Below are 24,304 nucleotides of genomic sequence, written 5' to 3' on the forward strand. Positions count from 1 at the left end.
TTTTTCTGTATCCTGTCTGTAACGAATGCTTCAGATGCTTAAGTATTTAGGGTTATGTGCTTTGTGAAATGTTGATTCCCTGTTATTCTGGAAATATGATTTCTTTACTTCAGAAATGGGGGGGGGGAGAATCAATTTATGACATCCAGAAAATTAAAGTAGCTTCATTTTGGTTGCTTAGGTTGTACTAAATAGATAGCAAAGAATAGCATGGTTTAAAGAGATAAATGTCAGGAGCATTTTCTAAAGTAGACATTCAGACTTTTGGATTAATGGGATAGAAGGTCAATAATTGCATGGATTTCACTAAGCTTGAAAAGAGATGGCATTCCTGTGGTGCTGCTGTGATTATTAAAACATTTTGAATTCATTGTAAAGATATTGTGCTTAGGTTCCATGTTCACTGCCACAGTGAAAGATATGACTCAGTAGGGTTGCCAATTTATAGAGATTACAGAAAGGTATTTTAATCTTTTCCTATAAAATAAATAAATATTCTCAATAGTTAGGCTATGTAAGAAGTTTTCATAGGATTTCATGTAATATTTTGTACTTACTCAATTTTAGAGATGTTGTACGTTGCTTTGGGAGCGGAAGGATGATAAAAGAATAAAATTAATCTAATAAATGAGCCATAGAAGAAATGCTTCAGGATTATTTTAACCTCCATTTGTGTTCCGTGTGTCCCCTTGTATTATTCAGGGTCCTCCAGACTTTCAGCAGAACCCCCCTGGACCTGTTCCTACCAACTTCAATCAAGCCCCAAGACTCTCCCTCCAGGATCAATGGAGAGGACCACCACCCCCTCTGCCACCACCGCCTCCACAAGATAGAGAGCCTTTCTTCATGGGAGGTAGTGTCCTGTCTAGCATCAGAAGCGGCAGCTTGTTGTCTTAACTACAGGCATCCCCCCACTTACATGGGGGTCATGTTCTGGGCCCCCGTGTGTAAAAGTGAAATTGGATAAAGTGGGGAGCACCCTCTAAGCACCCTTTAAACACCCTCTCTGCTGCTCTCTTCGATCCATATAGAAAATACTGTATTCCAAAAATATCCACAACTAGAATTGAAGCTATGGCGATGGCAGGAGGCTGGAAGACACACAGGAAAGCGGCTGTTACTGCTGCGCTGCCCCCCCCCCCACAGCTGTTAGGCGGGGAGGCTGAGCAGCATAAACAAATTCCCGCTGCTTATCCAATCTCTTTGGGGCATCCTCTGCCTTCACTAATGCCCTCTTCAGGCTCCAGAAAGAGTGTCCTCAGAAACCATGAGGAATCTCCAGGTTCCTCCTGCCATTTCTGGATTTGAATTGAATTATTTAATTATTTCCCATTGTCACACTTATACGCAGTCACTTTCCCACCTGTCACTTCTAGGCCATTGTTGAAGCTGGCAAATCCTCCTATATCTGGAGCTAGGGATTTAGCAATTAGGTACCACAATATTACTTACCCGATTCTCTCCTCTAAATTTTTAACATAGTCATGTTTACTGGCTTATACATTATTGTAACATATATGTAAGAAGAAAACTTCTAAGATGTCAACTGAAAAAATGATGAAAACTTTCACAGGCGCAACTTGGATTTCTCTTCCATTGTAACTCATTGTACAACCCTTAATTGTGTTAGTTGTTGCTGGTGGCTGCTTTCAGTAAAACAACAGGACTTCCAACCAAAACCATCTTTCCCCTATTGATTTTCCATGAAGACATGAATAGTTCTGCTTGCAGGACTTACCTGTGGGTTGATTGGGGTGAGAGCGTTCCTCCTGTTTTGGAGAAGGGTTTTGAATTACAGGGACCTAGTGGTCCTCTCTAACCCAGGTATCTACTCCAGATATCTAAGGCTCTTAGAGAGTGATAAAAGAAGCAAAAGTATGTATCTCTCCAAGCCCCTTTTGTAACATCTGTGCAGTCTAGAATGTTTTGTGAGGAAAGGATCTTCGTTTAGTGGCAAATCACATGCTTTGAATGCAGAAGGTGGCACAGATCCAACAAAAAGGAGCAGATAATGCTAAAGGAACCTCTTCATGTAATCCTGAGAAGCCATTGCCAGTCCGTGCAGACAATATTGGGTTAGATGGACCCAATAATCTAACCTGGCTTTCCCCAACCCGGGTGCCTTCCATATGTTTTGGGTTCAAGTTCCTGCCATTCTGCTGTATGCTGTGCTGGCTGGGGCTGATAGGAGTGGTACTGTAAAACATCTGGAGGGCGCTAGGTTGGAGAACACTGGTTTAAACTAATATTGCAGCTTCCTATGTGAGCGTTATCTGAAGCAGGGGTGTGAGGACTAGGAAGGCTGTTCAGTTTGCTCCATGGATAGATTGGTTTTATGACTGCATTTTGTTTCTGACAGAGCCAAGATTTCCCAGCCACCACTTGTTTGAGCAGCGGAGCCCTCCTCCTCCTCTACCGCCCCCACTCCTCAACAGCGCCCACCCCATTCCCAACCAAAACCCGCACCCTTTCAGTCAGCCTGGACCAGGTTTTAACCAGCAGGGGCAGCAGCACATGTTCCCCAGAGAGAGGATGGTGAGGCCAAACATTCAGCCGCAGGGCCCCGTGGGAGTCCTTCACTTCAACCAGCCTGGAGCAGCAAATGCACGACCTTTCCTCCCTCCCAGGCAGTCGTTCATGCAGGTGCCAGGCCAGCCGTTTTTGACAACTCTCACACAGCCCAACATGCAGGTATGAAACGAAAGCTAGAGTTCCTAGGAATCTGCATTTAGACATATTGTGACAGCTTCAACCTAAGTTCCCAAAAGTGCAATGCCTCCAAAGCTGCCCAAAAGTTGTTACTCTAGCACCCTTTTCACGCCACTTTGATCAGCAGGGCAGAACCTAGACCTGCCATCCCCTAATTGCTGCAAAAAGTATGGTAACTGTATTGATGAGTGCTTGGAAATTAATGTCCAGTTTCCCCCCAGTATCCTTTTGCCCTCTTTTAGAGACTTTTAAAGCATGTAACAAACACATTTAGTTGACCCCCTCCTCTCTCTTGATCTTTTTAGCTGTGGGCCTAAGAATAAAGTGAGTTTGTGCAGGTGCTTACTTTTTTCATCTTAGCTATTCCTTAAGAGCCTCAAACTGTTTGTTGCTTATGCAGGGAAGTGTGGAAATCTTTGAGAAGTTCTCCTGTGCACAGAGCTGAATGTTTAATGTTTGAATTGATGGTACAAAATATAGATGAAATTTAAATGTGCCTTTTTATTGCTGTGCCAAGCATGAAAACATATTTATCCCCCTGTGCCCAGTGCTAATTGAATTACAAGGTTTAGTGGCAACTTTGTATTGGCATAGTGCTTCAAAGTGAAGATATTAAACTGCTTTGATTTTTGCAAGGCTGTTCACAGCTAATGAGATTAGAAAAGTTTGTAATGCAACATTTTGTTCAATATTCTATGGTTTCCTAAATTGATTTATTCCAGAAGAAATATGAAAATAATCTATTGTTTAAAAACAAGTTCCTGTACAGTGAATAGATTAAGCATGCATCTAGAAAACAGCCATATTAGCTCACCATAAAGGTTAGAGCACCCTCTGCTGGTACTATTGTTTTTCATTTGAGGATACTAATAAATACACAATGGCTGGTGTCATGCATTCCTTTCACAAATTAAGCTTACTTTAAAGTTTAACTATTGTGCTTTAGTAATTGTAGGAAATGTTCAGACTCCAGTTAGACTTCTTCATTATTATTATTTTTAAAAAGGAGCCGCTGAAACATAATGCTTATGTGCAGTACAGCACTTTAATTTAGCCTAACTTAACTTTAGACTCGAATTGGGTGGTGATGTGCTTATTAATAAGAGCCTTTTCTTTGATGGTTATAGTAATGGTGATATACAAAGTGCTGGTTAAATCCTATTAGCTACTTACAGCTTGAATGTTTAGGAGCAGGCCTTTTTTGAGTTTGCAGCTCATGTGTGCTTTCCTTTAAAACGTGCAGGGGCCCTTGCACCCTCCTTTGCAGCCACAGCATCAGCAGCATCCACAGCCGCCGCAACAGCACCATCCACAGCCGCATCAACAGCCGCATCAGCAGCATCCGCAGTCACACCAGCAGCATCCACAAACAGCCCAGCAGCACCACCAGCAGCAGCAGCATCAACCACACCAGCAGCACCAGCCACACCAGCAGCAGCACCATCTCCTTGCAGTGCCCCCCCAGCCTCTGATTTCTGTTGCCCCATCCCAGTTTAGACCTCACATGCAGGCACAGCAGCAGCAGTCAAGCAGCAATCGGATGCAGTGTCAGCAGCGACAAGGTCTGGTAAAGGCCAGGCATGTAAGTGACATTTAAATACAGTACAGAAAACTCCCGTTTTGCGCATGTTCAAAGAACACACGACTGCATGTGCAGGCTGTTTTCGGACCCAGAAGGGCGTGGGGCGGGGCGGGCTTATGTGCATTCCACTGATGTGTGTGATAACCTGGAATGCAAACCCCAGTTGTTGCCTGAAATAAAAAATAACAAAAACCCTAGTAGTTTTCTTAAAAAATGAGGAGGCTTGGGGAGTGTGCGTGTGTTTTGAGGGCAAATGCAAACCTCTTGAAGAGCCACTTGCAGGTCTGTGGATTAGATGCCCCTGTTGTATGGTGTGACACTATTAGTGTTGTCGCTTATCTCTTGCACAGCCTCTGTGACGCTCCTTCCGTGCTAAATTCGGCTGCCTTGGCAATATTATTATTATTCAGTTTATATACCGCCCTATATCTGGAGGTCCACAGGGCGGTTCACAGAACAAAATCAGAATATAAAACCACAAAATATTTAATCAAAATAAAAACAACAACCCATTAACCCCACCCCACCCCTTGCTTAGTATTACGATCAAAAAAAGAACACTATTATTTGGACAGTGTCTTGAGATTGTTATCTTGAGTTTGAGAGGCCGAGTAATCTTACTACTATTGGGCTGTCCAAAGCAGCACAGAGGAAAAGAGATTTCCATGGGCAGCTTTCTCAATGCCATGTTAAGGGTTCTTTCTTTCTCCCCTTCCAAGGGAGCGCAATTTGAACATTCCAGTAGTGAGCAGGCAAATGATTCATTGCAGCCCTACCTGTGTTACTAAGTGATACTTCTTTAGTACTAGCAGTGATAGCTAGAAAGCAGAAATAGCCCTACTGCCAATGCTTCAATGAAGTTAAGACACATGGGGGCAAAGTGAGAAAGGAAAGGGACAAGGATTGGCTTCCCAACTGCAGTGATGATGTTGAGCAGGTTAACTGGCAGTAGAGAGTGCAGCAAAGAAGTGATGACAGTTCAGGAGAGGCTTTGCCATGTAGTTTGCCTGCAAGGTTTTGAAAGAAAAGAAGGCAAGGATGTGTAGGACTGGCTGTGTGTGTGTGTGTGCGCGCGCGCGCGCTTAGAAAAATTATTTAAGGAAGGCTGTGTCTGGAGGTGAAGTTGGCCACATTTGTTCACTTCTAGTCACAAATCCTGCAGTTTTGTCAATCCATGGTTGACTTTTTCCTTTGCTGTGCTAAAGAATTTTCAAACTGCTTAGCACTGCTTTGTCCTTCTGTTTGTGTTCACCTGTGTTTCTTGAGGCCCTCTGCAGGGTTGATACCTTCTCTGCCACAGAAAATTCTGTGCTGGGGAAAAAGATAATTTCACTGGACACCTGACTAGCTGTTAGTTCTGTTGCTTGGTCTGCTCTTCCTTTGGAAGATTCCATTCCTCAAAGCTTATCCAAGGCTGTTAGTACCATTAGCATGGCAAAGGGGACTATAGACCTGCATTTGCTATAGAAATGACTGCACAAAGAAAGGTGATTCAGAATCTCCGTATGTTATCAGTTAAGCTACAGCAAAATCTGCATACTTAAAAACTCAATGCTATCAGGGGGTTTTTAATGTTGATTTTTTTTTCAGAACACACCAACACAAAACATGGTGAAGCGTCCAAATCAGCAACTCCAGTCACCTGCTCCAAGGAACAGTAACTTGCGGGAATTGCCGATAGCACCTTTGCATGCAATCGAGGCTGCTAACAACCGAAGAACCTCAGCACCTGCTGCTCAAGTAAAACCCATTACCAGTACCATGCCTACTGCAAGACCTGTTGCTAGTGTGAAGAACCAACAGGGAAGGACTGAGACAAAGCCTAGAGCAGTTATTCCAGTGGCACAACCTAAAGTGGAGATCAAATCTGAGCCAGAGGTAAGGCCTCTCCTCTGTCTATGTTACATAGTTTTCTGCATCTATCCTAGTTTCCAGGCAGGCACAGATCAGTAAACTGGAGAGATAGAAGAAACACCTTTACCAGCGCACACAATCCAACTTATATGTTGGTGATTCCCTCATCTGCTGAAAAACATAAGGCACACCTGTGACTTACACTTACATCTGTTACAGCAAAAGTTTCTTATTGTAAGCCGTGATCAGGAATTGGAGCTCACTGTCACCAGTCTTGAGAGTCAAGTGTGCACTTTACTGGAATGAGAAGATGGAGCCTAAAGGAGAAGTCCATTTGGAATGGGGTATATGGGAAGCTCTTCCCCTGAGCCACCAGATGTGGTCCATAGGTCATGGGTCAACCTTCCCTGATGTTATCCTGTCTGTTGGCAAGATGCAGTGATAATATTAAATAATGAAATTCTGTTTTTGTGGAAACAAGAATTGCCTATATCTCTTGAATACCATTGAGTGATTTTGGAGAACCAAGTTACTGTGAAAGTACTATTAAAAGTCCCTAGGTGGAACCCACGATGAACTTGCTAGAAACTCAGTTGCATGTGACTCTAAGCCAAACCATAGCTTAGCACAGAGCAATTGTGCAGGCTCCCTGAGAGGAGATTGTGACTGCTTTGCTCATCTGCTGGTTCTGCTGTGCTGGACCAGACTAAGTCATGCTTTCGCTTAGCAGCTTATATGAACCTAGGCTCATGGTTTAGCTGCCCCAAACCAAGCACTGGCTGTAACCCACAGGACAAATCTTGGTTACAAATCATAGTCTGTGTGGAGAGAGCTAAACCATGAACCTGGGTTCATTAGACATGCTGAGCTCAATGCAGTAACAGTAAGAGGACCAGAGTGACCACAATCTCTGAGAGCCTGCACATTCAACTGTTCATGCTAAGCCATGGTTTGACTTAGCATAATGCGCAAACTGAGCTTTTATGGCTTTAAATGAGACACAGTGTCTTATCCTCAGTCACTCTCCTGTAGTATAGGCATAATACTGAGCCTACCTTGCGGGATTGTTGTAAAAATTACTGAGACAATGCTTTGAATATTCTAAATAACTATATAGCTGCTAATTCCTGTTATTATCCCTTACAGATAGGCTCGAATGATGAATATCAATGGTTTGTCACTGTAAATGCTAACTACTGAATGCTGATGTTTTTTCTGATCAGTTGTTACAGAATATAGAGTAACTGTACTCAGTGAAATAGATCACTTTAGTTGAATTGGCCCGTAAAACTTAGACTAAAGTACTTTACCCTGCGAGATGGAAAGCTTGCTAATTGCACTTTGGATGGATGGCTATTTTCAGTGTTCTCAGTTTTTTGTTTCAGATGGTCAAAGTCAGTGTGGTCCCGTGGGCAGAGAGTTAGATGTGGTACCCTTGGGTTCAATGCCAACTCTGCCATGGAGTCATGTAGCATCTTAATCTGAGTTAGAAATATGGTAAATGGGAATGGGGACCTATTTACTCACATTGTTAGGGGAACTCCGATATTAAGATGAGCCTAGCAAATTCAAAATAGTATGCAATTGTAACTGATAGGTTCCAGTTTCTCCTGCATACACTTTCAGCTGATGACTTTTTAAACACCTTACCTGCCAATTAAACATGAACATTGCGTAAGAGAATCTTTGTGAAAGCAATATGTGAGTGAAACTAGTTCAAGCAATGTTACATTGATTCCATGGTGCAGGATCTTCCACTTTTTCACTGCTTCCAAGTGCTGGTGATCTAAGCTGCTGTGTGCCGAATGAGGTTTCTTCAAGATGTATACTAAATAAAGCATATCTGGTTGGTGCTTTAGGGGGTTAAACTATTGTAGTGTTTAATAAGGAACAGTTCTTAGCCTATTATATTATCCTTTAACGTTTGTCCTGTTGAAACTTGCAAACTCAGGAGCAACACTTGGAAGCAGCTTTTCTTTTGATGTTCTTGATTTCCCTGTAGCTTCCTGTAAGAATGTGTTTTCTGCCAGAATTTTAGGCCCTTTGGAAAGGTTATTTGATGCACAAAGGGTATAATACTTTCAGAAAAGCTTAAGGCTGGAATATTAAAGGCATTCCTGATACACCATTAATATTCCAACACTGCATTTGGCAACATTTTAATTCTGAAGAGAGTGCATGAGTTCAAGGTCAGAGAGATTGACTTGTGCTGTTCATTATAACCAATTATTGTGTGACAAATGAGTTTCAGATCAGGCTGAAAATTCTGTAAGAAAAATCAATAGTTCTAATCAGGGCCTTTCAGGTCATTTACCACCCTACCTTTTGTTAGTTTGTCAGAAAAGAGCAAGATAAAACCCATGTGACAGTGGGCTGCCTCTGCATTGTTACAGCTTCCATTTGAAACAATATTTTGAGATCTTGAATTATATTAATAGTTTAATTGGTTTCAGCAACTTCTAAATGAGTTCCGATTTAGAAGGCTTCAGTTTCAGCATTCTGATTTTTTTTTCATTAAGTAAAGTCCAAACTAGAGTCATGTATTTTTTGACTCTTCATTGGTTGCCTAGTAATAAACTTGCATTGGTAGCTATGTCATTTAAAAGCATTAGCACCATATTTCAGTTGATTTAAGATGCTCCTGGGAATGGATGCCATCAATGCACTCTCTTTTTTAAAAGCAAAACCAAATTTGACAAAGCTGGATAGGAGTTACTATCCCTATAACTTGTTTCCTTTGATGTTCTGTAGTTTCCTGATGAAGATGAAGAAACCAGACTTTACCGTTTAAAGATAGAAGAACAGAAGCGCCTAAGAGAAGAGATCTTGAAACAAAAGGAGCTTAGGCGGCAACTTCAGGCTGGAGCTAGAAAAAGAGAGTTGCTTGAAAGGCTTGCACAGCAGCAACAGTCTTCAAGCCAACAACAGGAGGAAGAAACTTCACAGTTGCCCACCAATGGAAACCCATTGCTTCCCCTTCCCGGTGCACAGCCTCGCCAAAATGTGAAATGCAGGCTGATGGTGAAAAAGCAAGACCCAGTAGCTCCAAACCCCCCTGCTTTTCAGCCTAAGCCCCCAAATATTCCGCAGGCTGGAGATAATGCACAATTTCAAGGACAGCAAATAAAAACAGTGAAGCAGCTAAGACAGACTAGGACAGTGCCCGAAAACGAGCTCCAGCTGCCATACAAAGGGTTGCAAACAAAGCCTCCTGCAGCCCACTTGAACCCATCCCAGATTGCTCGTGTGGCATCAGTACAAGGCCAGCCTCAGGAACTGAAGCCTGGGGTGAAAAGAACTGTCATGCAGCGGGCAAACAGTGGTAGTGGAGATGGGCCCCATGTCGGCACCAAAGTCAGGGTGATTAAATTGTCAGGAGGGGTAAGTTACCAGGCTTGTCTGTCTTTTGTTTTCTTGTGTTTTTTTGTGGTCCCTGTCTGTCCTGTTGGTGTTGTTATTTGCAAAGGCCCAAAGAAAATGGAGATGGATGAGCACAGGCTTCGGGGGGGACGACAACCCACATTTCAAATCTTCCTGTTAATTTTGAACTGTCACAGCTGTGTATAGCTATTTTAAATCATTTCCCCCAATATCATACATGTACGTTTCCCCATATTGTAATTTTGAATGGTCTTGCTGAACTGATCGCCAAATGGATCAAGTGATCAGGGTAAGCACAAGTAGCATAAAGGAGGCAGACCACATGCTGGTGACTTAATAGAATGTTCTCATTTGATTTTGATCCAAATCAAAAACATTTGGTAACTAACCACAGCCAAAAAAGGGCAGTGGAAGAGGAACTGTACACTAACAATTTTTGGTTATGGCCAGAAGATCTTCCTTCCTTTGTTCCTTTGATAGAAGCCTATGTATGGGCTGTTGCTCTCTACTTAGTTGTGCTTAGGTCACTACCTGATTACAGGATGCCAGACCTTAGGAAAAGTGACAATAAATTGAGGAATAATTTCCATTTGGGAAAGTAGCAAATATGTAAAGTCCCCCTTTAGGCCAGGAAATAGTGAGTTATAAACTGCGGTTTATGCGGCATTTTTCAGGAATAAAGCGTAAGAGCTGTATATATCTCTTCTAGAAAGAAAATAAGAAACTTTGTTGAGGGATTTTGAAATGTGAGAAATGAGGAAATGGATTTAAGTTGAAGGGAAGTTATGTGTATGTTTAACCATATTCTCTCCGCTCACCCTCCCTCCCTGTCTCCTGATGACAAGAATAGCAAAGTTTATGTGCATTGTTTTTCAAGTGGCAGAGAACTAGTTCACAATAAAATTACATTCAGGCTTCTGCCCTGACTCAGATTTTGTTGGTATTGCAATACACAGGATAGTAGCCAGGAAAGCTTTCACTTTGGAGTTCTCCACCCTCCCCATGTAGGTTGTACTGCCCTGTTTTGTGCGTCAGCAAACAACCTCACCACAGGGTGCATATAAATGGTACTCGAGAGAAGTGGGCAGAAAGTACTTGATAAAGACTAAGTAGAACTGAGCTAAGGGTGTATTTTGTTTAAGTGTGTATCACAGGCTGAACAGAAAAAATGAGACTCTGTAGTTCAGTCCTTTTCATAGCAAACATGACTTCTCATCCACTCGCAGGCAAGATATGCCAAACAGCCTACTGGCCAAAACAAGTTATCTGCTCCTATTGCAGAAATATTCTTTGGGATATATTTGAGGCATTATTTAGTGCTGAGCCTTTAGTAAAGGTTCATCCAGTTTCGTGGAGTTGGACAGCATTGGAAATAACTTAAGGAGTGAGCTGAAATTATTTTAGTTTGTTTCATGCAGTGGTGGTGTTTTTCTCCCAGAAAAATAATTAGCTCTATTTTCCCACCCATTTTAACCACTATGGTTAAATTGTTAGGATTCAGACTGAAATAGTTCGGAGTGCAGAGAAGTTGTTTTAAGATGTTCCTTATTAAGTACAGCTTAGTTGTAAGATCAGTTCAGCAGGGGAGTAAGAAGCCCAGAGAGGCTGTAGAATTTCCTTGGAGATTGTCCTGTAAAGGCTGGACAGGCATTTGAGGGACGGTTTATGTATGGAGGTTAAAATACAAAGAAGCTTTGTGCACAGGAGAGGCATCTGCCTGAAAGCAGTGCTTTCTTCGAAATGTTTTGCCGCAACATCTCCCACTGCTAAAGAGGCAAGTTGCTTTTTAAATTGCAGATTGGCATGCCTCCTTGGCAGTGTGAGATGCTGTGGCAGGAACTTCAAAGAGAGCTCCAGCTGAGTGTGCATGGTCCTAGCCTTCACGTGCATAGAGCTGCTTTGGATTGAGGCCAATGTATCCTGTCTTAAAGTATCAGATGGGAATCTCGTCCAGCTCAGATTATAGTCATCCTTTGAGGAATCTCTTTCGCTTACAAGATTTTGACAGGCTTATATTCTTTAGTAATAGCTAGGCAACCTTAATTCCAACTGGTAAAAACTAAAGGATTGTTGAAATCATATATACCAGTGCAAGAAGTCTCCACAACGAATTGTTGCAGTTATTCAGTGTAGCAGATATATGCAATCTTTTTTCAACCACTTGCCTGGTCGCCATAGGCAACTAGAAATTTGACATAGGTGCATGAGGTTACAGAAAGAAAACGGAGTGTTCAGCCCCTCTTCTAGCAACCACCTGCATTTATTTGCTGGACAGCCAGGGGTTATTCACCTTCTCTCCTTCCAGCGTGGGCAACAACCCAGGGTTTGGCCCTTCTGCTGACAACCCATTATAGGGTTGTAGGGTAGGAAGCCCTCTGTTCCCCACTTGACAGAGAAAGCAAGCAGGCTGCTGGCAGAGGCATGGAGTGCTTCATTCCTTCTCCAGCAGCCTGCTGGGTTTCTGTACTGGGTGCACAGGAAGTGAGGCTCCCTCTTATGCATCCATCATTGCAACTGAGAGAGCTGGCGGCAGAGTAGAGTGCTCCTTCTCTCTGCCTTCTGGGTTTTTATGGTAGACCAGCGATGGCAAAGCCCACCACCTGCAGGCAGTTTTGAAGGGTGGTCAGGGCCACCAACTTACCAATCACCCAACCTCATAGGACGGAAACTGTAATGCCAGTGGATCAGCACAGACATATCTCTTATCTTAGCGCTGTCCCACAGTTCTAAGATTGGAGATAGGCCTCTGCATGTCCTTTGGGGGTAAAAGTTAGAAGCAGATGCTTATTTTCAATCTTAATGTTAAGTACCACAGTGCCACACTTATCTCTGAACTTAAATACTGTGAGACTAACACTAAGATCAGAAATAAGAGATTGGGAAAGCCCAGGTGGGCATGGTTTGCCCAAAATGGCTTTCTGGGCCAAATTCAGAGGTGGGCCTAATTAGGCTCATGAGCTGGAGGTTTCCAACTGCTGTGCTTAGTTACTCAGCAGGCCAAACTCCTACATTTCTTGCATGGGCACACGGGAAGCTGGGGGTAGATCTAGAATGATTGATGCCTCTGCTGACAACCTGTTGGATCCACAGAAAGGAGTATCAGCACTTAGTTGTCCAGCACAGAGACACAGCAGGTTGATGGTGGAGCCTTGACATGTAGGATGGACTTTGCTTCCTGCATAACTAGCATAGAAACACCATAGACTACTGGAAAAGGGGCAGAGTGATCTGACCATTTCCCATGACTTCACGGAGCCCTCTGCATAGAAACAAGTGAGTTGATGGAGTGGGAAGAGAGTGCTCATTTCTAGTTAGTACAGTGTTTTGCTAGTCTGTTTTTTAGTCACAAGAGAGACTGGGAAAGGAAGAATTGAGTGCTTTGCTTATTTTCCACTAGCTACTCTTGTGACTAATTTATCAGGCTAGGTATATTTGGGTGATATATTTCCTCTTGTTGCAATACACAGACATATTTCACGCTGCAGAGTTCCTAAGGGACTTGCTGTATCTTCCTCTAAACTTCTAAATAGGGGTGAGCCAGTTTTCCAGTGCAGGCAGGTGTATAGCTACATTCCTTTGTACAGAAAATTGCTACTAAGCATGAAAACTCAGATCAAGATGCTTGATTAAATTTTCAATAGTTTGTCAGAAAGTTACAACCATGTTACTTTGTTCCACATGCTGCACAGAGAAAAGGGGAGTTATTGGCAGCAAGGGAGACAGTCTGGACAATTTTGCTAGTCTAAGCTTACACAAAGATTAAGTCTGTCAGAACCCTCTGTAAGGTAGACATCCCAAATCCTGCTGAATGTCTAGTTCTGAGTCCTGCCTAGAGCATGTTTTGGTAATTCTCCTTTGAGGCACCTATGTATTCTTCCTTTGGGTCAAGGTTTTGAATGTAAGTGTTCCATCAAAATCTGAACTCATCTAGGTCAGCTATATCATGTTCTGGCTGAACAGTATATTGATCTGGTATTGCAGCTCTTTCTGAAAGTGTTGAGAACTACCAGCCTGTTGAAGACGCGTTTCCATTTTTGCTTTTGTTCAGACTCATTGACAAGAATATTGATGTTGGTGCTTTCAGCACCGCTGTGCCAATGCATGTTATTGCAAAGCCAACTGCATCATTTTCTGGACGTTGTGATCTTTAATCCATTGTTTTCAGAAGTTTGAAGAAAAGTCATAATTCTTCAGCTATCTTCTCCTTTAGAAGTGTATTATGAAAGCACTACCCTTCTCACGTTTGGTCAAGAAACATATTTATATCAGCTTCCCTATTTTTCACACAGAAAACCTATGTATGTCAGGTGAGACAGTTGGGACGCACAGATATTAATGGGAAATGACCATTCAGCTCGCCAAAGCTTCCTATTGTGTAGCACAGGAGTGGGGATCTCCGAGTTATGAGTTTAATTAAGCTGGGAACAGATCCCAATTTGGCCCATAAGGCTGTTTTCTCCAAACCACTTGCCCCAGTCGCACACTTGACATCATATGTGATATCAGGTGAAGGACGGGTGAAGATGCTACTGATTGGCAGTTAGAGCAAGCCAGTTGGGGTTGGCTGCACTACTGAGTTCCCACTGGGCAACTAGCTAGCCAATCCTTGAATGGGCTTGCAAAGAGTCCTGCTCAGCACTCTGAATTGCCAATGATCAGCTGATCAGTGGTACAAAGCACTCCATCACCACTGTGACATTAGGTGATTAACAGGTGGTGTTCCCACTCACCTGTCAAATTTGGCCTGTGCAGGGTAGGGGAGATAAGGATCTGCCCTTCTACGTAATTCCAGTTCCCTACCCCTGTTGTAGCAAATGAGAATGAGGCAAAACACAAGTGTACGTAATCCCACCTGTGCTTGCTGTTCTCTGTAACCATATTCTCTATGTAGGAATTTTCTTATTTCAAGCTGCCTTTATGCTGTGGTTAGGGATACTTGTTCCCTGCAAGTCAAAAGTCAGTTTTCTGCCTTGAGAAAAGAACTATTATGCAAATAGCACACATGGCAGGAATCCTGATCACTTAGTCATTGATCTGCAGGATGCTTTGAACATTTCAAACAGAAATATTGAAATGGAGAACCTCTTTCCTTACTGAATTTTTGGCCCAAAGAAGACTGTACCATGGAAGTTGAGCACAAAATATATACTTACATTTACATTTTTACACTGTGTATTAGAAGTTTTTTTAAAAAAAGAGGGCTGCAGTGTTTGATCAAATAGGTTCATCTATTAACCTTCCAGACCATTAAAAAAGTACCCCTGATTAATTAGGTGCCATTTTAGAAGAGAGAGCCCCCCCCCTCTCCCCTAAACTGGTGTCTGCCATTTTGCTCCCTTCTTCTCTATTCTCTGTCCTTGTGGACATCAGATGGAGAGATGTTGATGGAGACTTGCAGATCCTTGGGGTGCCAGCACCTTTGTCTCTGGAGGGCGTTGGTGTGGCAAGGAAAAAAGATTATTCTACCCCACCACCAAGACACCACATTATTCTACCCCACCACCAAGACACTGGACACATCTGCTCCAGTTCTGCAGATTTGCTGTGGAGTGAGCTCCACTGAAATCAGTAAACCTTCCTCTGGATAGGTTGTTTTAGACAACATCATGTTCTCTCCCTCAGAATTGTTGGTTCTGTGCATTTTCAGATTTATACAAACTTGATGGAAACTTGTATGATCATTAACGAACTACTTTGTTTTGTCTAGGTAATGAATACTCATATAAGCTCCCATATAAAATAATAAGAATTCTAAATTGTTGTAAGCCACCTTGAGTAGGTTTTTTTTTTGTATAGGGTTGGACATAGCTGTCAGTATACATAAAACATACATAATATATTGACTTAGCAGAGCACAAATAAATTTAAAAGCATAATTAATCTTAGCAAACTCATGCTGTCATTCACAGTGGAATTTTTTTTAATACATCGTGACATCAGTGACACAACATGGGCACTTTCAGATTGACTTTTGACACACAAGGTTTGCCAACACTTGCTAAGAATATGGTGGGATAACACTGAGTTAAGTTTACGCTAGGAAGTCAACCTCCTAACTCACTGTTGTTTGCTCAGAACAATGCTTCTGCTTTGCCTCTGCTTCTTGGGTGCATATATCAATATGGTAGTAAAAGCTTTCTCAGAAATATCTTTGTGTGTCTCATCCTCTTTGGCTTACATTGAAGTTTCCAGAGTAACCATAAATTTAAGAGAATTTTAGAAATTTTGGTGTTAAATTTGCATTCATACTACTACTTGTTGATGTGATAAATAAGAAACTATGTTCTTCAGTTGCTGTGACTCATTCTTCAGAGGAGTGTTCATATCATGTCATTTGCCTTTTGGGCTGGCAACAGGTTTTTAGTAGGAAGTCTTGGCCAAGGAGGAAGATTTTAGATAATGGCCATTCAGAATTGGGCTACTATTTGGGCTGAATGGCTGCTATGACTCACTGCTTTTCTGCTTCCTTTTCAAGCTTGTTGCATTGTCTGCTAAGGACTATTTTTGGTCTTCAGTGCTAGCTGTATTATTTTGGGGCCTCTTTGGTAAGGTCTTCTCAGTAGGAACCCCCCCCCCCTTAATCTAGCAGTTGTAGAGTATGGAACCCAGGAATTCTCTCATGACCTCTGAACTTCTTGGGTGCAAAGTGAGAGTGGCAGTATTTTTGGACTGCTGAGCCCTTTGCAAGTATTCAGGGCTAGGGTAAATGCCCAGCCTCATCACTCGGGAGTTACCAGTGCTTTGTCTGCATCATAGCTTTAATTGCATTCTGTACCTGGTCTGCAGTGGATATTTTTTCAGAGCTGGGTTGTGCTGTTGGATTCCACCATTGTACTAAATGATTTTTGAGCTAAATGTTTAGGTGGGTATTAAAATAGGGTGAAATAGACAATGCACCCAGACATGAATGCACCCATACATAAATCACTATGCAAGTAAAAAACTAACATGTGGACTGTGCTAGAAACTTTCTCCCTGATGTGCATTTATATATTATTTATATTATTTATATTTATATATTTATATTATTTATATTTGGATTTCAATAGGAGGGAACATTCAACAATAGATATCCCCCACCTGCAGTCTGAATTCTTGTCAGACACTTTTTCCATCTCATTCTACTGTCTTTCTGGATTGGGCCCAAGTCCCACTGAAACCCATGAAAGTAGTTAAATGCAATGGGGCTCAAATGAATAGTATTTAACGGAGCCTAGTCTTGTCAAACCTTTGCCTCTGTCTCTCAGCCCCCTACTTTCCAGACCCTCTTTGACTAAACACCCTTAGGCTCAGTATCCGCTTGCCCCCTTCCTTCTGCTTTCATTGTACTGTTATTCTGTCCTTAGACTATTTTTCCCTTTCAGCCATACTGGCCTTTCCTTTAAACTTAGAGTAGTTGTAATGTGTACTACTGGCATCTTCCTTTGGAGCAGCACTTGACAGGAAAGGGGTTCACACGATTTGCACACAAGTGACAGCACAACACAATTATATATTAGCAATTTTTATTATACCTTTCTTCCAAGGGACTCTGGGTGCCTGGTCTTTCTTTTTCCCGCAGTCCCCAATTTTATCCTTGCAGCATCCCTGGGGAGAGAGAAAGTGACTGGCCTTAGGTGAGCTTCATGACTTAGTAGGGATTTGAACATGCATGTCTCTGGTCCTAGTCCAACACTCCAACCTTTACGTCACACTCTTTGATCACCTTGTCACTGAAATCCCTTTTGTACATGCAGATGACCTTTATTCTCTGTCTGGCTTCGCCCCTGAATCTCCATAAATGCATCCTCATAAATCATGAAAATAGTAAATCTAGTGCCCGCTTAACATTTTTTTTCAGCGATACTAAAGCACAACACATGCAAAAGGAAGCACTTGTGACAAGCTTGTGCTACAGAATTGAACCCCACATGGGCAAATGGGGGATCTTGTAGAAATAGGTCACTGCAAGAGAGAAAGACACTAACTGGCAGAAGCTTTGACGTTTGGGGGCGAGAGCTGATCCCAGGGAATTACTCCAGCCATTATGAAGTTCCTTGCCCATTCCTTGAATTAGGTGGACTGACGCTATTTATTATTATTTCTTCCTCTGCTTCTTAAACTTAAAGGATCATGTATGGAAGAGGAAGCTTCTATCATCACAGTTGCCTAGACGTGATGGCGGTTAAGGGGTTTGAAGGGCATATTTTACATTGATCTCCCCAGTACAATTGTAACACATAGAAACATAAAAATATATTAAATGTTAACACTAGTATTTGTTCCTGAGATCAAATATAAATGCATCGTGGGCTAGTGATGGCTGACTTATGGGCGGTTCTTCTAGTATTTCCTTCACTATAAATAAATCCATTAGGCTGTGGAATAGCAAGCACTAAGATTTGAGGTTATTGTACTAATTGTGACAGTATAAACTAGTATGGCGGAGTAGTGATGACGGTCTTATGAAGCAGGTTTGTGGTTATTGTCCCTATATTCCTTTTTGGTGGTGGAATTTCATGTGTACATGTTGGATGATACCCATTGACTACTGTGGAATTACAGAATGCTTAACATTAACTGCTGTTCAACCATCTTATGTTGTTGTTGGGTGATTTCTCCTTAGCCAAAGACTGACCTCCCTTGCTCAGAGTGATATGTCTAGTCCTCTGTCGTCTGAAAATGCTGAGTCTTATACTGGACCAAGGAACACACCTTAATCTCTGTGGAGAACTGCACTAGTGGGTCTTTCATATATGGAAACTCTGCTTTGTTTTATGTAATTGTTGCAACTGTTGGTAGTCATAGTGTCTCCAAAGGCTGAAACAGCACAACTGTTCATTCCACTCTACACAAGCTATTGATTGGCATTTATATCAGGAGTGAAAAGAGTGGAAGAGGTGGGGGAATGGCGGGGAGGGAGAGAAAATTTTGCTTCACTTGGGAAGCAAGCATTGCTCTCTAAAAATGAGAACTGTTCAAAAAAGTTTAATTATTGTATACTTTTGGTTTTTTGCATCTGTATTGCTCATCTCATGCAATAAAAATGTTTAAATAATGTGTACTTTTATAGCCCTTTTATTGTGATCTCATAGATCATAACATCGGTTCTACTATATGGAAATCCACAACAATATTGGAGACAACTCACATTTCTGTTAGTGAAGGCAGGACTACAGCTTAGCTGTGATTTCATTCAGACTCTGTATTTTGCAATTGTACTCAGGACCTACCTTGCTTCCATTAATTGAAACTGTGCTACTTAAGAGCTTCAGCTCCTACTACTGTAAGTATAGATAGCACAATCCTACCCAAGCCCCGTGCTGTTTACTTCAGAGGGCTTCCATCGTCCTGCCCACTCATACTTCTCCATGCATACATTCCTGCCAGAACTTTGGTCCTCCAGCTGTGCCATCCAAAGGTCTGTTCCCTCAAAAGACTTTCCTTTTGTCCCTTGCTGCCCTGCATGCTTGGTATTACCTTCCAGAACACCTGCAGTTTCCTGCCTCCAAACCCCTCTTCAAAATCCACCTGCCCTGTGAATCATTTGGCACAGCCCCTTGATTCCCATGCCTTGCTGTAACTCCGCCTGTAGCTAAAAGTGTTCATTGCTTCCCTAATTACCCTTCCTCCCCTCCCCGCCCCCACTCTGTTTCCTGAGTCAAATTTTAAAAGGTATCCTCCTCAGGGCAGGGAACTGACCTTTTGCAGTCTGTAAAGCGTTATGGCACACTGATAGTACTACTGTATAGATCAGTCAATAGCAATTGCAAGGAGAACTAATTTTGTTCCATAAAATGGACCAACGTCTCAGAGACAGTACAGTGGTACCTTGGTTTACAACCATAATATTTTCCGGAGGTCAGTTTGTAAACCAAAACAAGTTGTAACCCAAGGCGCGCTTTCGCCAATGCCCCCCCCCAAAAAATTTCCGTAATCCAAAAAAGTTGCACACCTCTGGGTTTGACGTGTTTGTAATGCAAAACGTATGCAAACCAAGATGTATGCAAACCTAGGTACCACTGTAGTAATGCTACACTTGAAACAAGTAGAGAGATGGCTTCTTTAAAGTACAGTGGCCCATTATTAGGATAGGCCATTGAAAAGGGTAATACAGTGGTACCTCGGGTTACATACACTTCAGGTTACAGACTCCACTAATCCAGAAATAGTACTTTGGGTTAAGAACTTTGCTTCAGGATGAGAAAAGAAATTGTGCTCTGGTGGCGCGGCGGCAGCAGGAGGCCCCATTAGCTAAAGTGGTGCTTCAGGTTAAGAATAGTTTCAGGTTAAGAACAGACCTCCAGAATGAGTTAAGTACTTAACCTGAGGTACCACTGTACTAGCATCTTTTGTCTGGGCTGGATTGACCATCCTGCTGCATAACCTACAGTAGGGAGTAGGGTCTCTGCCCAATTGTCTTTCTTGCTATGAGTAGTTACCTCAGTAGCCAGGTGAGGAGATCTCCTGCCTAGAAATTTCATGCAACTCCAAGGCATAGCAGCTGTTTCATCATCACAGGAAAGGGAAGCAGAGTCTATCCTGGTCCCAGCTGGAAAACACCTCAGAATACTTAGGAGACTTGCCTGGTATGAAGATACAAGAAACCGTTCTATCACAGAGGATACCAGAAGAGGTTGGGAAAGATGGCAGAGCAGGGATGGGAAAGGCTGGCTACATTTTTGGTATCCTTTTTAGAAATGCATTTGTGATTGCATGCCAAGCATTTAAGTCACAACTGATTTGTCATGTTTTTGGGGGAGGAAATCAACCCCGTACCCATCCTCAGCTTTAAACTATGTGTTCAAATATAACTGCTGACTTCCTAGTCTTTGCTAAACATTTACATCTCAGCAAAGCTGGTTAGAAACAGATTCTAGAATTGTACTTTTTTTGCTTCCTGCATAGTATAATTTGCTAACTTTTTTAGTTAAGGGGAAGTGTCTGTCATCATAACTTCTGAACTACAGGCGCTTAGCCATTTCATTTTGCCCTTACAGAAGTTAGTAGTGTGTGTATCCCAACCACCACCACCGTTCCAGTTGGAGTTTTATTATTTTTTACCATACAACCATACATAATCCGTTTCCAAGGTAAATGTAAACTGTTTTGAGACTCTGAAGGTATGAATATTTCTCAGTGATAGTTCTCAGTGTTCATCGAATTATGAGTTAATTGTTTCAGTTATAAAAATAAGATACTCAGTTATGTATTAAGAAATCATCACTTCATTAGCTCTCCCCATTCCTTTATATGCAGATTCTTGGGGTGCATGACAAATATTGCAAGCAAAATATGAGGCAAACCTTATCACCCATTTTTTGTGCGATCAAGCTATTGCAGGGGTTTGGGTGATCATTATTCTGCCCATTATGTTGCTAGATAGAAACTAATGAATTTGGTCAATTTTAACTTTACATTTCACTTGTCACTAACACATGCATGTTTGCATTTTATAAATTACAGTAATACCTTGGGTTACAGACTCTTCAGGTTGTGGTTTTTTTGGGTTACGGATGCGCTGAAACCCAGAAGTACCAGAACGGGTTACTTCTGGGTTTTGGCAGTCGCACATGTGCAGAAACACTAAATCGCACTTTGCACATGCACAGAAGCACCGAATCGCAACCCGCGCATGTGCAGATGTGATGCTGCAGGTTGTGAACGTGCCTCCCGCACGGATTACGTTCACAACCCAAGCGTCCACTGTACTGTGTTTTGTGTTGCGAAACATTTAAAGTCCTCCTAAGGCAAGATAACATGGGACGCAGGTGGCGCTGTGGGTTAAAGCCTCAGCGCCTAGGGCTTGCCGATCGAAAGGTCGGCGGTTCGAATCCCTGCGGCGGGGTGCGCTCCCGCTGCTCGGTCCCAGCGCCTGCCAACCTAGCAGTTCGAAAGCACCTCCGGGTGCAAGTAGATAAATAGGGACCGCTTACCAGCGGGAAGGTAAACGGCGTTTCCGTGTGCGGCTCTGGCTCGCCAGAGCAGCGATGTCACGCTGGCCACGTGACCCGGAAGTGTCTCCGGACAGCGCTGGCCCCTGGCCTATAGAGTGAGATGGGCGCACAACCCCAGAGTCTGTCAAGACTGGCCCGTACGGGCAGGGGTACCTTTACCTTTACCTTTTAAGGCAAGATAACATATTGTAGCAAGGACCATCTTTGTGGTTTTCACAGCTCATCAGTGTATATCTGTAACCTCTGAAGGGCATGTTTTTCAAATAACATGAATTCTCTTCAGAAAGGAAAAATATGGATGATTGTGCTGGAAATACCAGTAACATGTTTAGAACAGTCTGTATAGCACCTTTGCGCATTCATGTAAGTGCCCTGAGCAGCACTAGGCTTTGTGCGCATGGTGTTGCTCACAGCACACAAGTACATCAACAACAAAACATTATTTCCAGTAGTATGCTTAAATTGAATGCTATTGTGAACATTACCAGAAAATAGAAAAGAAAAAGAACTCACTCTATCTTTTCCTGCTTCTATCTTCTCCTGCTTCTGCCATCCTGTAGAAAATAAGAATTGTGAGTGTATGTGAGCCCAGGTAATGTATGGAATACGTGAGTCTTGCTAGCGCATTCCCCATAGGTGTTCTAGGGGCATTGCCATGAGAAATAAACCAGAAAGTCAATATAATTCAAATAATGGAATGTTGTTACCCACCATATGTATACAGTACGACCACAGCACACATGCATTTTACATGTGTGAGTTCAGTCATATGTGCTTGGCTCTGGTGGTGGTGGCCTTTCCAGCGATGGTTGCAGCAGAGGAGATGGCTCCAAAACAGGGAAGCAACATAGGCAAGCAGTCAGAAGAAGAAAGCTGCAGGAGAGAGGAGAGAGAGACAGAGAAGCTGCAGGCAGAAGATAAAGCTGGAATGCAGCCACAGCTCCTGTCTCCCTCTGCATTTAGACCTCTTAGGAATTGGATATCATGACCATGTCCCCATATAAACTTGGTTTATTAATTATTTTATAAAATTCATATGCTGATTGCAACCTCCCCGCCCCCAGTCAAAGTGGTTTGCATAAAGATTGCAATCCCTCCCCTGGCCCTGGCAGTAAAAATAAGTATGTGTTGTCCGTTTCTAATTTTTAGAGTTCTTTGCGGTGGTGTCCCTCTGCTGATTGAAGAGACAATGATACAGTGGAGGCTTCTGTCAACAGAATGGGAAGGAAGATTATACTTGCTGATGCCCCCCACCAAAAAAATCTGCTCCAGAGGCTTTTGTGGGGAATGCGGGAGCTTTGAAACAGCATGGACAGTGGCATGGGTGAGGGGGAATCAAAGGAAATGGTTTACCTCTCTGTTCTTCTGATGGAAACCTTCACAGGACAAAAGCACTTCCTGTTAGTGGAAGCACACAATTGGACACAGTTTGATTCACTGTATGATTACAGTCATACCTCAGATTACAGACAGGTTGCGCGTTTTCGGGTTGCGCACCGCGCCGAACCCGGAAGTACCGGAATGGGTTACTTCCAGGTTTAGGTACTAGCACATGCACAGAAGCGCTAAATCATGCTTTGCGCATGTGCAGAAGCACCGAATCGCAACCAGCACGTGTGCAGATGCGGCACTGCGGGTTGCGAACGTGCCTCCCGCACAGATCACATTCGCAACCCGAGCTTCCACTGTAGTTCCTTTTGCAAATTAAGCAGTCAAACAGGAGACCAAGATTCAGTGCTACATGCAAAGTTATTGAGGGCGGGCGTACAACTTCACTTCTACCCAGAACTTCCATTCGGTTTTTAATTCCATCTTTCGTACCCCATTTAACTGAATGTCTAAAGACAACTCCACTTGAGCATACTGCTCCATCTCATGCCAGTGTTGCCATTATAGAGCTGCCAATTGGTAAATATAGTTGCTAATGAACTCGCTCAACAAGTTGATTTTAGAGTATTTTACCCCTCGGTAAGAGAGAGAGAGAGCACAAAGGCTGAAAAATGAACGTTTTTAAATGTTTATAAACAGGCTCTTGTTGAAAAAGGACATTTTCTCTCAACGCGGGCATTTGAGGGTCCTGGGGTGCAAGGTTTCCTGTCCGCTCATCTTCACAAAATACATCTACAGAGCAGTTTTTTGCTGCCTGTGTCCCCACAATGTGACACTTCACAAATCGACCCAAGTTTATTTCCTTTAAATGCTTTATCCGGCAAACACATCCCCCTCACTGTTGGGTGATTTTTGAATTAGCTTTAGAAAAGATTACATGGATAAACACAGCATTGTCGTCGTTAATAGAAACCTGTGCAGTGAGGTCTATGGGCTGTAAGATCGGTAACAGTGCCAATGACAGTGAAGTATGGCCTTATCGAAAGGAGAATTCATAAGAGGCTGCCCTGGGACACTCCACTACTGTCCTTCTGTGTATCCTTACAATGTTATCTGTCCTCTCAGTACGGAGTATCAAATGTCTGTCATGAGTATAGAAATTAATTTAATGTCACCTGAAGACATGCAATTAATCTTTTGGAGGTTTTCATAATACCTTTACAGAAAGAGTTGCCAGTTTGGCGGATTTGGATTTTGGGTTTTAGTCAAAGATAAGGAAAATTAATTTTTCATCAGGGTTAATACAAGCTAGAAGGGCCACAAAGGCTGAGAGAGATGGTTGGGGAATTTGTCAAGTGTTGTCACTCTGGAATAATGCTGCTTAACGCCTGATAGGTGTAATCAAGAGTTGAGATTTCTATAGAAGGGGATTAATCAATTTGCTCACTACAGAATGCTTGCTGGTGATATCGCTCATTCGCGGGGTTTTAAGAATTAAAATAAGATTTGATCT

At 42.5% G+C, this 24,304-nt stretch overlaps 1 protein-coding gene across 3 annotated transcripts in view; it reads left to right on the forward strand.

The window, feature by feature from the left end:
• The window catches only part of RBM33 (RNA binding motif protein 33), a 92,277-nt gene that overhangs the window by 40,862 nt on the left and 27,111 nt on the right, over positions 1-24,304 (forward strand). For 2 of the 3 annotated variants that reach the window (XM_079996383.1, XM_079996382.1), the window contains exons 11-15: positions 703-853; positions 2,360-2,691; positions 3,953-4,291; positions 5,882-6,169; positions 8,897-9,526. In XM_079996383.1, coding sequence (XP_079852509.1) covers positions 703-853; positions 2,360-2,691; positions 3,953-4,291; positions 5,882-6,169; positions 8,897-9,526 — 1,740 coding nt within the window. Of the gene's footprint in view, positions 1-702; positions 854-2,359; positions 2,692-3,952; positions 4,292-5,881; positions 6,170-8,896; positions 9,527-18,131; positions 18,564-24,304 lie in introns of those variants that run through there. The other variant, XM_079996384.1, reaches the window with a different exon arrangement.

This window comes from Podarcis cretensis (genome assembly GCF_951804945.1).
Source record: "Podarcis cretensis genome assembly, chromosome: 12".
Lineage (NCBI taxonomy): Eukaryota > Metazoa > Chordata > Lepidosauria > Squamata > Lacertidae > Podarcis > Podarcis cretensis.